The following is a 16,495-nucleotide window of genomic DNA, read 5'->3' as shown; positions in this document are numbered from 1 at the left end:
AACAGGAGGAGGAGATGGCAGGCCCTGGGGAGCACCCATCTGGAGGGATTGAGGGGAAACAGAGCAGGAACCCTGACAGAACCGAGGCCCAGGGAGACCCTGAGAGGCCACAGGAGAGGAGGATTTCAGAGAGCCACCATCACTGCCAGGTGGGGCAGAGGATCCAAGCTGAACCCTATCACTGTGCGGTTCCTAGACTGCGGCTGGCTCTCAGGAAACCAAAGACCACAAGACTACGGAATGTCTTCTGGAACATTCTAATCCCAGCTTGTACCTTCCTCATTGAAGACTAGGGGATGTTCTGGGGTGGTTTTGACCTTGGGGAGAGCCAGGTCCTTCCCTGATCCCCTTGCTTGTTCCTCTCCTCCCATCTCCCCTGGAGGGAGGGTTGGGACAGTCCCTCCCCTGGCTAGCTGTGGGGCGCTGCTTCCCGGGCTGGGACTTCTGCCACTTTGGGGGAGATGATCCCTTTGCCTGTCTCTGTTCAGATGGGGCTCATTCTGCTGGCTGGTGAGGACTGTCAAACACATACTTCAGTCTGGAATGAGTGGACTTTCCTGGAAACAACTTTCTGAGGGAGGAGGATGCCTCTCCAGTGGCTTTAAGTTCAGCATTCAGGCGCCTGGGATTTAGCTCCACTTTATCTATGAGTCCTTTTTCCTCACTGTAGGGTTTATCATTTTCTTTTTTTTCTGGAGCCTCAAGAAGAAAAGCCAGGGGATAGGAAGAACTGTTTTGATGATTTCCACATCAAAAATCTTATCTGCTGGCTTTGTTCTCAGACAGTGCTCGTGCAAAGAAAGAGGTGTCTTTGGCAATGACTACTCAGTGAGTCAAGGTGGACGGCTGCTAAGATCATGAGCTGGAAAGCTGGGCTGAGGTCTAAGAACACAGCAGCCTCCATGGATTGTCTAGTCTAAGCTGCTGTAAAATAACTCCTTTATAAAATCGAGGTGGTCCCGACCAGAGGGGTAGGGTAAGGAATGAAAGGAAGTTTCTGGGAAGGATACATGCTGAGAAGTGAGGAAGTAGCCTTTGGCAACTTTGCTTGATGGTTTAGGTTTAAAGCTTGGGTGCCCAAGCCAGGATCCATCAGGTAGATTGCCAGCCTTGCTGGAGCGATGGCATTGGTAAAACAAAGCTGCTGAGTGCAGGCTCTGAAGGCAGGGGACCTGGGTTCAAATCCCAGTCCTACTACTTACAAGCTGTGTGGCCTTGGGCAAGTTGTTCAACCCCTCTGAGCCTCAGTTGCTACTTTTCCCATAGAGTTGATAACAAAACCTACCTCACAGGACCCTAGGGTAGATTACATGATATAATTCATGCAAAGTGGCCAACAGATACGAGTCACCTCTCCCAGTAATTGCACTATGTAATAGAGATCACTGAAAAGATATGAAAGGTTAGCGCATACAGAAGTGAAATCATGTGAAAATAATCATTTAATTGATTGAAAACAAAACATTTTTCTGTTTCAACAGGACTGCTTGGCATAGGACACTGGGAAGTGCTCAAAGAGATTCAAGCTTGGGCTTGATGTCTCCCCTGGGGATGGAGCATTGGCTGCATCACAGTTTTAGGGAAGATGCCCCGTGTGTGTAAGAGCCTGGGAGCTGTGCCTTCCCCAGCCCAGCTCTCCCTCTAGCAAGATTTATAGGCTCCGGGACAAGTCAGGTAATCTCGTTGAAAAACTTCCCTGATCTGTAAAACTAACATTCGATGACTTGAGTTTTTCCATGAGCTCAGGAAGGAGATTACAGTAATATTTCATTTACTGTTTAGATGTAAAAAAAATTCCAACTCTGTGTCCCACCACTCGCCTCCCTCCAAAACCAGAAAATGCAGAGCCCTGTGAATGTAAACACGTTCTTCCACCACAGATTGCTGCTTTGTGGGAGGGGTGCTTTTCCACGGGAAAAGATGTTGCTGGGGAAAGGAACAGGGGTCCTCCATCCCAGATATCCTGCCACCAACTGGGGCTGGCCCCGCTCACTTTCATTTGGGAAAGATTTCCCTTTTCTTTCCATGTTAGACCAACTAAAGAGAAAGAGAGGCTTGTTTGGAACAATAATTACTAGACTTTTTCAGACACTTTATAAAAGTGACCACTTTCTTATTTTGTGGCTCTTACGAGATCACCAAAAACAGTTTAGTTTTTGAAAATAACCCTGTTGTGCTTGACAGGGTGAGTGAGTAGTTCCAACAAGCTCTCCGCAAAGGAAACACAGAAAGAAACTGGTTCTGGGTCTGTCGGCAGGAGACCTGGCATTTGCCGCTTGACCAACTTCATGCCTCCCTTTTGCCATCCTCCCTGGGTGGTGTTCTGGGTGATGTCAGGCATCAGTGAAGATAGATGACACGGTCAAAATAATTCCCAGAGGACACTTGGGCTTTCTAACCTGCCACCATGTAGTGAATGAGAGAGCTCTTATAATTCAGTTCCCTACTACTCGCCAGGGAGAAAGAAGGGTGGGTTTTGGCATGAGATATCCAATTTTTAAGAGTACTTGAATCAAATTTGGGAGAAATTTTCCATTCCTTGTACAATACACAGCACTTAGAATGGTACTTTACACACTGCAATTATTCCATCCACCCAACAAACAAAGGCAAGCAACATCCCCACTTACTAAAATTAAGGGGTGATTATAGTGCAATTTAGGGGATTCAGATTTGGTTTTTCAAGCATTTTCCATAACCTTGCCACTCAAAATGTGATGTGCAAACAGCAGCATCAACAGCAGCCTGGAACGTATTAGTAATGCAGAATCTTAGATACTGCCCTCTGCCCCCACCCCCACCCCCACCCCGCACTGAATCAGACTCTGCATTTTAAATAAGATTACCAGGTCATCTGTGTGTACCTCAAAGTTTGAGAAGCACAGGCCTACAGGTTTCTGTTAAATAGCTAAAGCTCAGATGAGTTTAAAATAGGATTCAATTTACGTAAAACTTTTCAAGAAACATAGCCATTGACCAAAAAAAAAAAAAAACCACCTGAAAATTTGTACCAAGGACCACATTGGAAATCTTTGCTCTCATGGAAGCCCAGCTCACACTGTGAATGACAGTCAAGATGCCTGGGTGACTGGCAAGTGGCTTTTTCTCTAGGTCCAGCTGTTGGGTATTTGGTGGCTTCCACTCACTGAACTGGGAAAGGAAATTGTGTTCAGTCCAGGTCATCTTCAATTCGTCTCCCCTTTCAAAGCCTGCAAAGGGGGCGTGGGTGGTCTACAGGTTTGTAACAGCAAGAACTTAAAATAAACCTGTAGTTTCAGGCTCTACAATTGATGGAGACAGAACAGCGGTCACAGCCCTAAAATGGCATTAGGTACCCAGTGTTTACCTTCCTAAATGACTTGTATTTTCACAACTTCTCTGAACACTGGCTTTCTTAATCAGGGCTTGCCAAATGCTACTTGTTGGCTAGAACCCAACTTTATTTTCCAGGGAAACTGATTTTTCACAAGAGAGTTGCATTGATTTGGCTCAGATAAAATATCTTACAAGAGAAGAATCCAGAGGCACTTTTGAGGTTGCTTCAATTGCCTGACCTCACATACTCCTATGGAGTGATGCCCACTGTAGGGAACTTACCAGACGATTGTTGGCCTGAGAAGCAAAGCTTACTCATGCCTTTCCTCTGCTCCCGTCAAGTTTTCCTGCATGGAGGGCAAACGCCTCAGAGAAACAACGCCTTCCCAAGTCCACTAATCCTCATACCGCCTCTGTCCAGCTCCTCTCCATTTCTGTATTCTTGCATGGCACTGCCCAAGGCTGGAAAGTCTGCTTCCAGTTTTGCCTCTCTCCCCGCCCCTCCCCCCCCCCCACATGCGATCGGTCACCAAGACCCTACAAGTGTTCTTTCTAAATTGCTCCTAGATGTTTGTTTCCCCATCGACCACTCAAATACCCCAGATCCCCAAGGCCTCACCTCTCACCACCAGCAGCCCACACCCCTCCTCTGACCCGCAGCCATCCATCTATCCCACCACTGCCGGTCTTATCTTCCCCAAACACCACTTTCACCAAAGCACTGCTTTCTTAGGATACTACCAATGGCTTTTATTGTTTATGAGAGAAAATCCAGACTTCTCTGCCTATTTTCTTCTTCTTCTTTTTTTTAAATGAACATCTTTTTTCGCCACTGATTTAAAAAGAAATACATGCACATTGAACAAAGCTTGGAACACACTGAAAAGGCTACATTAGAGCATAGAAGTTATCCACCCTACACCAAATTTGGTTCCTACACCAAAACACTTCCAAGGTGTTGCCCTCCCTCTGTTGCGCCTGGCTTCTAAGTCCTTCGTAGAATTCCTCTTTGTCATCCATCTCGCCTGCTCTCCCATGTGCCCCAGGGTCAGCTCTGGCTCCTGCAGGGCACGTGCTTCCTCTACCCTCCCCACACACAGTTCACACAGCCCACTTCCGCTTCTTCTGTGCAGAGCCCTGGGCTACCTCTTTGCTTCCACTTACCTGTATAATACTCTCCCTTTAAACCCAGCTTTGTTACTGAGAAGCTGTGTGTCCTCAGGCAAATTCCTTAACCTTTTTGGGCTACTGTTCTTTCAGCTGGTCTCCCTTCCATGACCTTCCCACTTCATGGAGATTCTCCTTTGCCATGTCCACCAGCTCTAGCCTTTAGCCCTTGGGTCTGCCATCACAGTTGGCCCATGTATTTATACCTGTGCTTCTTTTATAACCTCATCATAACTCAGCAAGGAACCCAGTTAACATTTACAGATTCATTAATTGACTGTGTTTTGAAAGGTCTAGCCTAAATCCCTGCTGGTGCAATTCACACCTCTTCCAGTGGATTCTAGACAGAGACTGGCACTGCTTTAGGTGGGCTCCACCCTACACCCTGGGTAGACTGACTTGTGCGGTCTTCCGGGTCAGGCAGAGACTCTGATGGGCCTTAAGGAACATTGGTCCTGGCTCGTCTCCCCACCTTCCCTAGCCGGGTGTTCAGTTCCCTAGCAGGAAGGCGTCAGCGTCTCTGGGGCCGGTGTTCCCCAATTCACGGAAGGTTCCCCCATGTTAGCTGAAAAGAAAGGCTCCACTTCCTCAGCTGCAGAGCTGTGCCAGCATCAGAGAGCAGAAAGGGGAAGCTGCTGGCTCTGTAGCAGCCATTCTAAGAGCCACATTAAAAGTGCTCATGACAGCTTCCCTGGTGGCGCAGTGGTTAAGAATCCACCTGCTAATTCAGGGAACACGGGTTTTGAGCCCTGGTCTGGGAAGATCTCACATGCCGTGGAGCAACTAAGCCCGTGCACCACAACTACTGAGCCTGCGCTCTAGAGCCCGTGAACCACAACTACTGAGCCCGCGTGCCACAACTACTGAAGCCCGCACACCTAGAGCCTGTGCTCCGCAACAAGAGAAGCCACCTCAATGAGAAGCCCGCACACCACAACGAAGAGTAGCCCCTGCTCTCTGCAACTAGAGAAAGCCCGCGCGCAGCAACGAAGACCCAACACAGCCAAATATAAATACATTTATTTAAAAAAAAAAAGTGCCCAAGAAATTGCTTCTAACCTGACACCACCCTGCCTCCACCAAAAAGCTCTGGACATTCGAATCCAGGGTATAGAAGGCAATCTGCGTAGGCTGGGGAGCTTGTGAGATGAGAGCCACAAAATTTAGCCTGTTGGTTTTAACACTGTGGAACAAACTCATTCTCCTTTACCCTGGAACGAAAGGGCAAAATTAAACCCATGCGCGTGCCCCATGATACCCACCCCAACTTCTCTGCACCCTCCACTCCCCCTCACCCAGCAGGCAGGCCCAAGGGCACACCTGTCAGCATCAGCTAGTGCAACACCCCTTCCCCAGCCTCTTCCTGCATCTTCCTCCTCATTCTTTCCTTCAGAGGCCTCCTGATGTTTTACTGGACATGAATGGGGTAAATGCTGCAATAAGAGGAGGCACTTAAAGGGACTTGGATGGCTGCTTCTAAGGACAGCCAAAGCAGGGAGGTCTCTGCCTCTGAGGTTCCCCCAGGTGAGGCTGTGTCTAGGAAAGGCTGTGAGCCTGAGAGGGATGCAGGGAAGCAATCAGGGAGGAGAGCGGATGTATGCCTGCACGCGCACACACACAGTCAGAGCCTAGTAAAGGAGAGCTATAGCTTACCAACGGGCAGGTGCTATTCTAAATACTTTGCATGCACTAAGTCATTCCATCCTTAAAGTCATCCTGTGGGTTGGGTATTGTTATTTTTCCTGTTTTACAGATGAGGAAGGAAAGGCCAGGAGAGGTGAAGCAACTTGCCAGAGTAGTGAGGAAGCCAGAAAGCAGAAAAGTCAGGGTTTGAATGCAAACAGCCCAGCTCCCAGCGCCTGCCCTACCTGTATCACTGCTCTACGCCCCTCTCCAGGTAGTGTAGCTGCACATTTTTGGAGAGCCCTGGAACTTTCTCTCCCTCGCACAGCAAGGGAGAGCAAAGCCCTGCAAGTCCCCAGGAGCCACTCTGGAGAATGAGGCAGCCTTGGTGAGGAAAGCAGCCGGCACAGTCACTGCCCCCCTACCCTAGACAGGCAGGGGAACTGAGCTGTTGGAACCACAATTTATTTTCACCAGGAAATCAGTATTCCTTGAACGGATCAGCTAGACTTATTTAGCAATCCTTAACAACTTTGCCATGGCCACTTCCAGCCTGCAAATAGAGTGCTCTGTATCTACTGCTCAGTGAATCCGTGGGGCCCAGTACCTCCCAGGCACAAGGGTCGGGGGTCGGACGATGAGCCCAGGGCCACTGATGCTCCGGCAGCCCCGACTTTCGGCTCCTTCAAATCATCCAGTTGCAGGATCCCCCTCTGATGAATTCTCTAGAATTTGAGTTAAACAAATAAAATTGCTCCTCAGCTAGCCTGGGCAAGAGGGGAATTGTTTCCTTGAACGTGTGGGAAGCACAGCCCTGTCTTTTCCCTGGGGTTTGGGTAGATAGCCGAGGGAATCTGCATCACTGACCCTGGGCTCCCTGCGGCCTGGGACCTCCTAAAGGGAACGTCCCCCGAGCCACACCCCATTCAGGTCTCCTCTGGGCTCCAGGGGCCAATTTACGGTCGCAGCTCACGTGGGATTCTTCAACATACTGCAGCAGGAGCTGGCAAGGCCCCACCATTCCTCCTTAACTATCTAGGAGCCTCTCACAGCCTTCTGTGCTTCCACAGTGACCTCTGTCTGACTCTGGTTGGCAAGATGGGTCACTTTCTTTCCTAATGTATTTCACATTGGTGATGGACTAATCTATACCTGGTGGTCATTGCTTCTCTGAAAGCACCATGAAAGGATGTAAAATAAGTGAAAGGTAATTTTTTCCTGGTAATTGGCACGACCCCACCTGCGACAACACCTTGGCAAGGAGCATTTAAAAAAACTTTCCTTTTATTCCTTTTTAAATTACTGATCAAATATTAAGTATCTATGCCCAAGATTTCTTCAAACGAATGGCATGGACGCTTTTCATTTATTTATTTATTTTTGCAGTACACGGGCCTCTCACTGTTGTGGCCTCTCCCGTTGCGCAGCACAGGCTCCGGACGCGCAGGCTCAGCAGCCACGGCTCACGGGCCCAGCCGCTCCGCGGCACGTGGGATCTTCCTGGACCGGGGCATGAACCCGCGTCCCCTGCATCGGCAGGCGGACTCCCAACCACTGCGCCACCAGGGAAGCCCGGCATGGGCACTTTAATTAACATTTAATACAACAAAACCCCAGGACGATGAAAGAATTAAAATGACCCCCAGTGTCTGTAGAAAAGATTTGCCTACATTAACTGGCACATTTCTGAAGTTACAGTTGAATGAGAGTTTGAGTTAGTCCTGCTGGTCTACATCATTTAGAAAAATACTGCCGACAACGTATGGACAACCAAATTGCTCTGCTTCAGAGAGTGGTTCTGGACGGATTCTAATACAAACACTCCTTAAGCTCATGCTATAAGCCCAGCGTGGATGAGTCAGGCATTCTCTAAACACGAGGCACTGAGTCTGGTTGGGGAGCCAGGCGCACATACGATGAAATAAGTGCCGAATACATGGCTTGATATGAAAGGAACTCCAAAGGGAAGTACCCAACAACTCGGTTGCTGCAGTGGGTGGTGTCGGGGCGGGTAACGGGGAAGAAGAGGGAGGATGGGGGGGTGTAGCGGAGGGTGGGAGGCGTGACGGGGGACCGGGATTCTTCCCAGAAAAGGTGATTCATCATCTGGTTGAAACAGAGGCCAAAGTCAGCAAGGTAGACTGCAACTCATCAAACCAGAAACCGGAGACAGGGTTAGTACCAGAGACATACTTGCTGGTCTGCGTTTCTGGTTCTCGTTAGGGCTTTACAGTTCCCGAGACAGAAGAGCCTGAAAGAATTGCTTTTCTGTGCGTCCACTCTTAATGGCCAAGGAAAACGCCATCTTCCCAAGATCATCCAGGGTTTTTTTCCTCCATTGTTTAGAAATCTACTAAATATCCTAAGGCTTAATTTTTGGTTCCTCTCAAAAACAGACCCGGGTCTTCTATGTGAGCACTTTCCACTCCAAAAGCAACAGGCACTGAAGCAGGCCCCTACGCCTTTTGGGCTCTATTTCATCTTCAGGGCACCATCAGCAACTAATGGCATGTCGTGCTGCTGGCGTGCAAACACGTTCAGGCTCCTTCCAAGCCTTCTACTTGCTTACGTTTTAAAGGGGGCGGGGTAGGCCAAGAAGTGTACGTCTCTGTGTGTGTCTGTATGATGTGCATGCAAACAGCGGACTGTGTGGGTCCAAATCCATGAAGTGCAAATCCTATGGGGCCCTTGAGACAGATGGGGCCGAGTTGTGCTGAGTCGGGGAGGGGTATGAGGCTCATGGCAGAGCTTATAAAGGCTTGGCTTGGTGGTTAAAGTCCAACACAATACGCAACTTCAAAAACATATTTAGATACAAAGTTCATCCAAGACCCCATAAAAAGGCCTTGGTCTGTTTTCAAAGAGTATTGTGACAGTCATGGCCTCTTTTTTAACTTTGGTTCCTATGATTTACACCGGGGACCTGAGCTGATCATTCCAAACCAGTAAATTAACAAATGGAGGAGCAGAAAGGAAGACTGCAGGGTCATAACTGTTTCCAGATGTGGGGTCTGGTACAGTGTCACCCTGGTGACAGTAACCGACGAAAGTCCCTCCTCTCCAGCTAACAGCAGGCGGCTGATGGTCCCAGCAAAATGGCCTCCTCTCTGTGTTTTCATTCCAGGGGACTTGCTCGGCTGGAAGCACGGCCCTTGCTGAGTGTTTAGTGGGCACAGGCCATGGAACTGATTCCAGTCAAACACAAGAACCTCAGTGCAAGGCGTCTCCTGAAAGAATCGTATCCTTATAACGGTAGCCCTAAATGATGGAGAAAGATGGGGGCTGAATTGGGGGCAAACATCACATCACTAGGGAAATGGTACATGTGTAGTCATTAGCCCAGGACCCTGTCCTTACCATTGATGAAATGTCTCCTCTACAGTTCCCGAGAGGAGAGGTGAGAAGGCAGGCTTGCTTCTGACTTCAGGGCACTTACAACCTGAGGCAGGGCACACACCCATGAAACAAAGCCAGGAGTGAATGGGGCCAGATGAGATTTGTCAGGAAAGACATCCTATAGAACATGCCCATGAAAGGACTCATAAAGGACAGCTGGGCCTGCTTTCAGTAGCAAAAAGAGGTGCTCTTAGGAAATGGCAGGTTCTGGCATAGACCAAGTGGCCAGTGTCCGCACATGGGGAACTTCACCATGGACCTCCGATCATGGTCAAGGTATCAGTCAGGTTCCAAGAGGTCCAAGGCCGTGAGGCCAGGCCAACGGAGCCCAGGCTTCTCACATTCTGCTTCCGTCCTCCTCCGCCTTTTGGGAAAGCCTCCTTCTTCTGTTGATTTTTATTTGCCAACCTGCTCATCCAACCACAGGGAAAATCAGCTCTGAAGCATATAAACTGGTTTGACATACATGTGGCCTTGTCCCGCAGACAGATAGGGAGTAAGCTGCCTGTGCGGTCATTGACCAGCTTGGAGCCAAGCATAAGAATGAATTTCACTGCTTTCTAGACCACAAGCAGCACTTAGTTGTGGATTTCCAGGAAAATACCATGCCGAAAGATCACAGACAATTTCCGCTTTCGTGCCTCAAAAGATATATCTGATCTCAGTTGGTTTTGTCAGGGACCAGAGCTTGTTCCCGAGTCATCTGCAGGAGTAAACTGTGTACACTTGAACAGGAAGCCCCGAAGGGTGTGAGGGAGAAGGGGGAGAATGTGGCTCGCCAGGGCCACTATGGGGTAGCAAGCAAGGCTGAATCTGTCTGCTGGTGATGGGACCTGATGGGCCAGTGACAGAGCCAGAGAGTAAATGAATGATCCTACACTCCCGTCCCTGCTGCTGTCTCTCTGCCCTTCTCTGGTCTCGGACATGAAAGGCAGGCTGACACAAGCCACACATTTCATCCATCCCCCAGGCCCCTGGCCTCAGCCCCAGGGCCACTGGGGTGCACACCCCTGGGAGATGAAATGCTCCTCCATAATCCCGATTTTGGAATAATGCATGAAAAGATATTTCAGAGCATGGCTTCCCAGGGATTCATGCCTTAGGGGCCAGCAGATGGGGTTCTGTTAGCCCTTTCCCTGGCTAGACTGGGTTCCATGCACTGCTGTCCAGAGCCAGGGAGGTATGAGAAGAGCTCCAGTGAAGCTCTAGGAGGCCTCCTTTTCTAGTAAGTTCAATGCCCAGTGAGCATTTATTAAAGTGTCAGTAGTGGGTTTTGCATAGTGGAGCAAATATGGGGATAAACATAAAAGATGTAGAAGATCCTTTGTGTTTTCCAGAGCATACCATCATCTGGGAGGGCCAAGAAAAGGGAAGAAAAACACTGGGAAACCTTCATCTCCATGGCCAAATTGACTAAGTCTTTTCTGTTCTCAGAGCCAAGCATGCTCTTTCTTACCTCCAGGCCCTTGAATCCACTGGTCAGAGGCAAGCATGCTGCTTGACTTCCAGTTGCCCATTTGATTTTAGTTTAGACAATGCTTCCTCCTGGAAGCCTTCCCTTCCTTCATGCCCTTTCACTGGGCTTGCATTGGCCTCTTTTCTTTTTTTTTTTTTTTTTACTACTGTGGCATCTGTCAGTGTTGTAACTGTCTGGTGACATCTAGACCGCAAGTTTGGAAAGGGCGGGGGAAATGCCTGCCTCATTCACTACCCTATTCCCAGCATTCATTCATTGATGCATCAACTCATTTATGTCATACCTAGAGTGAGCCAGTGAAATGATTAGAGAAAAGTCGTGCGTCATGAGGGAAGGCCAGTTGGAGGAAGTGCATTGGAAGGTCTTCCTCAAGAAAGTTGGAGAAGGGAAGACAAGAGAGGCACAGAACCTCACTGCATCACACTCCACCCTCCATGAGAGGTCTGGGCTTCCATGGGAATAAAATCTGGGACCCATTAATAAGGGGGAAGGGCATTCACATTCAAGGAGCTCATCCACATGCCAAGACAGTTCCGTTATTAACATCTGCCATTCACCAGAGCTGGCTGCAGGCCAGGCTACTTCTGGGGCTCCCTCATTTGATCTTTCAACAACCCTGCTGAGTGGAGCTGGTTGGCCCCGTTTTTACAGAGGAGGCGCTGAACCTCAGAAGGGGTGGGATTGGGCCAAGACCGCATAATCACGGAGCCAAATTTTAAACTTGATATATAACTTTTTTCTATCATACGTTTAAGTAACTACCAAAGATGCAGAATACTGTATTTTGAGTACGTGCGGGACAGTGGGAGCGAGGAGGCGGCATGGGTGCATCGGTCTGGAGGAGGGGTCGCTCAGGCAGGTCTGCTGTAGAAGAGCGCACGCCTGGAAGCTGAGAAAACTGATTCTGCTAAAAACTCTTGTTTGTCCACACACCCCCTGCAGGGCTTCCTAGAGCCCCAGGGGTATGTGTGTTTCAGTTTAAAGTCTCCATTTGCCCTTGAAGGTCAGCGACCACTAGTGAACAAGGCTGCCCTCCCTCAGCAGGGGCCCAGCATCCCAGAGCAAACCAGATGAAAGAGGCCAAAGGTTTTCTCACTTTTTCCTCGCAGAAGGGTTAAGTTGCAGGCAGGTGCTCTGCTGGCGTGGCATGGCCAAGTCCTACAGACCTTTGCCACTCGAAGACTGTGATTCAGCCCCACCCTACTGAACCAGACTCTGCCACAAACCAGAGGTTCTCAACGTTGGCAGCATCTTAGAATCACTGCTCGCGGGGAGCTTTTCACAAATCCTGTTGCCCGGGGCCACACCTCAGACCATTTAAACCAGAGCTCCGGTCCTGCGGTCCCAGCAGCAGTTTCTCAGCTCCCAGGGTGATCCCGTGTGCAGCCTATGCTGAGAGCCGCTGTCGCGGACGCATCAGCACACCTTCAGCATCCCCTTCACAGCTGCACACTCACCTCCTCTCGCTGGGGCTGCTCTGGCAGCCCCCAGCCCTTTCCCTAGCCAGATCCTCCCAACCTAGCCCTACATACTCTTCCCAACCTTGGCTCCAAAGGCTCCCCCACTTTCCAATCAAACTGGAGGACTTGCTCTTCCCCAAGCACCCCTCAAAGTTTCCCACACGCTCACCCCCTTCGATCTATCTTCTGTACTATTTCTCGCCCCAATCCTACCCATCTGTTGAGGCACATGTGAGATATGATCCCCTCCGCCTGGTGGTGACCTCCCCGCCAAGTTTTATCTGACTTTCTCATGGCCCTTCCTGTTTTCTACTTTGGACTCACACTGGGCATCTTCTTTCCCCTTTCCAAGCCGCCCCCTGAGACTGAAGGCTTCAAGGGCAGACTAGGGTCCCACGTATCCTTGTTTATCCTGGCTCTCGGCTTGGCACACGAGAGCTACTCATACACAACTGCGTCCCCTGCCCTGTTCCTTCCCCAGGCAGAGGGCAGGCCCAGGACAACTCCAGAGCCTGGAAAATTCAGGCAGGGCCTGAGAGCCCCTGTAGCACTGCAGACCATCTCCACCACCGCTGGGGATTATCTGACTTGCCAATTTGTTCCATTAAATTCAAGCTCTTTTAAAATTACTACTCTAAGGGGAGTGGGCAAAACCCACATTAGGCAAGTTGCATTGGTCTCTGCAACATAAAAGTTGCCTAGAAATAAAAAGGTTTCTATCACTTGTAGCAATGTTAATGCAGAACTTCAAATGTGGGCCCTCTCCCTTCTAAATAATAGCCTTACTCTTTGGTGGGACAAGATAGGTTCACTACCACAGCCAGCAGAAACCTGACCACCAAACTTCAAAGGAAACATTCTCCATCTCCCCCTCCGGCCTACCCTGGCTGCCTGGGCCTGGCCTCGATTCAAGCCCCTAATAAATGCTCTTTTGATGCAGAAACTGGCATATTAGCATTTGGGCTTGGACTGCTCTCCTGTTTTCCCTTCATGTTATGGGAATCATTTAGTGATTTGCTCTTATAAAATTCAGGCAGGGAACCAGATATTCAATGTCTAGAAACAGGATGCAGGGAAGACTTCACCTCACATCACTGTCGTCCCCGTGCTTCTGAGCAGGGCTGAGCATGCACTTTCCTCCCCAGGGAATCTGGGATCCAAGCTGCTGCTCCTTTAGTGTTGGTGGCCTTCTTCCCTTCATCTCTTGCCCGTTGCTAGGCACACTTTTGTTGTTGTTTTGAGCTATACTTGACATATGACAATGTATAAGCTTTAGGTGTACAACATGATTTGATATATATTGTGAAACGATCACCACAATAAGTCTATTTAATACCCATCACCACTCATAGTTCCAATTTTTTTTCTTGAGATAAGAACTTTTCGGATCTACTCTCTCAGCAACTTTCAAATATACAATATAGTATTGTTAACTATAGTCACCATGCTGTACGTTAAATCTCCAGGACTTATTTATTTTACAACTGGAAGATTGTACCTTTTGACCCCTTTTACCTCTACCTCTACTCCCCTGTTTGGCAACCACCAATCTATTCTGTTTCTAGGCATTGGTTTTTTTTTTTTTAAAGATTCTACATATAAGCAAGATCATACAGTATTTGTCTTTCTCTGTCTTATTTCACTTAGCATAATGCCCTTGAGGTCCATGCACATTTTCACAAATGGCAGGATTTCGTTCTTTTTTATGGTTGAATAATAATCCATTTTATTATATAAATGTACATACCACATCTTCTTTATCCATTCTTCCATCACTAGACACTTAGGTTGTTTCCATATCTTGGCTACTGTAAATAATGCTGTACGCGGGCCTCTCACTGTTGTGGCCTCTCCCATTGCGGAGCACAGGCTCCGGACGCACAGGCTCAGCAGCCATGGCTCACAGGCCTAGCCGCTCCACGGCATGTGGGATCTTCCCGGACTGGGGCACGAACCCGTGTCCCCTGCATCGGCAGGCGGACTCTCAACCACTGCGCCACCAGGGAAGCCCGCCAGCCCATTTTTTAGACAGGGTCCTGAAACGTATCAGTGTGGGTCACATTCAAAGTTCACTTTGTCTCTGAGATGCAAATTTGTACTGACACGGTTGCAACTGTACAGTAGGATTTACTAAAGAGCCAGCAATTTTTCACATTCTTATCTTCTTAGCAGCAAACCAGAGGTCTCAAGAGATAATTTAGAAAGTGTTGGTTCCTTAGTGCATGTTACTTAAGAGGAAGACTTTTGACAGAGACTGAAATGAGTCAGTCTCTCCCTGCGCCTCACCTAGACATGTGGTATTAAGGCAGCACCCCCCAGGGCCCTAGGCTAGAGCTGGGCAAATTGGGATTACATGTTTAAAGGATTATCTTCAGTGTTAGGCTTGGAATGGGTTGCAGAAGCTGCTGGGAGGTGTCCTGAGGAGATCTTTAGGAACATACAGCCGTCTATTACCCTTGGCTGAGGACAAGCACAGAGAGCAGAGGGGTGGGGAAAGGGACCTTTGAAAGCTGCTTCTAGCCAGGGACTTTGTGAAATGTGCTGCTGGCCTCATCCAGAGCCAGATGAGGCTGCTGTTCTTCTCCAACTTTTGCTTAAGTGCCTGTATCTCAACAAGGGTTTTCAGGACACTGTATAACTTCCACTCTACACAGAAACTTCAGCTCAGAGGGGGAAAAGTTTGAGCTTTTTTCTCTGGGCCAAACACTGAGAAACTTTTGTTTGCATGTGCCTGTTACATTCAGCTCTTCACAGCTAACAGAATCACCAAAGATCTAAATTCTGAACTCCCCCTTGTTTCCAAAAATTTTTAAAGAAAATGCCACCTCAAAGTTCACTAGGCACTTCACTAGAGATTTCTATTTTGAGTTCAAGGTTTCTGATGAGAACTGCAATTTTGCTATTTATCCGGAAAAGCATGAATTAGACCCTTATAGTAAGAAGAGGAAATGGCTTACCAAATACCAGCGTTAATTCCCAAGATTCCGTTTAATTACACAATACTCCACTTCCTCTCTTCTTCAACTAATGTGAACAAGCAGTTGTCTGAAATATTAAATACACAAAACCACAGCAAACGCTAAATGATAAATCCTAAAATTATATACGTGTGCTCTTTATGGGCAAAGAAAAGCATACGGCATTATAGGAAGAAAAGACAAGGGAGAGACTCCTCACCTTCCCCGAGTTCCTTGGAGATTCTAGAAAACCATTGTCCAAGTTCATTTCTGATTTTCAAAACCAAAGGATGATAACAATAGTTAGCTTTTAAATCTTTGGCTACAATCACCCAGAGTAAACTTCTCCTTTATTAACCTAGAGAGAATAATTATCAAATAAAAGATCCTCTGTTATTTCTCAGCCATGATTTGTTTCAAATGCATCTATTCAGTTCCACATTCAACTTTTTACACATGTGAATACTTAGACATTGGATAAGTTTCCTGTTAGCTGTCACTGTGCACTGCTTTTCAATTTTAAAAAAGAGATTTAAAAGATTAACAAATTAAAAAAAAACCTTCAAAGCTTAAAATAAATCCTCTTATTGTATTCCCAACTACTTTATATCTCTTATCACAAGGTAAGATTAAACAATCCTTTTGGCCGTTTTCCCAAACACCCAGACATATTTTATGTGAAGTGTGAGTCATAGCGGCATTGCTTTCAACAGTTTGGGACAGTCTCCTTGGAGTGAAGAATAAATGGCAGTCTTAAGTTATTGGTGATGATGAATTGGGAACTAGACATTTATCCAAGTGAAGAAAAACGAAATAGGAAAATGTTGCCTGCTAATTTTAAATCAAAAGAACTAACTGTCTTATATTAGCTGTGTCAACTAAGAAGTATGGGATGGTGGCAGAGCCTGGAGAGAACAGAAGTTGGAGAGGAGCACTCTTATGAATGAAAGAATTTAAACTCTAGAGCAAAATGTGGACTGGTAAGTTTTTTGTTTTTTTTTTTTTTTCGGTACGCGGGCCTCTCACTGTTGTGGCCTCTCCGGTTGTGGAGCACAGGCTCCAGATGCGCAGGCTCAGCGGCCATGGCTCACGGGCCCAGC

General features: G+C 47.9%; 1 protein-coding gene across 2 annotated transcripts in view; it reads right to left on the bottom strand.

Annotated features, from left to right (window-relative positions):
- TGFBI (transforming growth factor beta induced) overlaps window positions 1-15,758 on the bottom strand; it is a 51,710-nt gene extending 35,952 nt beyond the window's left edge. Inside the window, exons 1-2 of one of the 2 annotated variants that reach the window (XM_029218567.1) lie at window positions 15,616-15,758; window positions 15,396-15,483 (exon numbers count right to left, since the gene is read on the bottom strand). Coding sequence is in view for 1 of the 2 variants with exons in the window: in XM_029218566.1 (XP_029074399.1) it covers window positions 13,524-13,567 (44 nt within the window). In the remaining variant the exon portion in view is untranslated. Of the gene's footprint in view, window positions 1-13,523; window positions 13,583-15,395; window positions 15,484-15,615 lie in introns of those variants that run through there. The other variant, XM_029218566.1, reaches the window with a different exon arrangement.
- Between the last annotated feature and the right edge of the window lie 737 nt (window positions 15,759-16,495).

The sequence above is a fragment of the Monodon monoceros genome, unplaced genomic scaffold (genome assembly GCF_005190385.1).
Source record: "Monodon monoceros isolate NGI ecotype Baffin Bay Population unplaced genomic scaffold, NGI_Narwhal_1 Super_Scaffold_12, whole genome shotgun sequence".
Classification (NCBI taxonomy): domain Eukaryota; kingdom Metazoa; phylum Chordata; class Mammalia; order Artiodactyla; family Monodontidae; genus Monodon; species Monodon monoceros.
The sequence above is the reverse complement of the archived record's forward strand: the minus strand, read 5'-3'. Positions and strand labels throughout refer to the sequence as shown.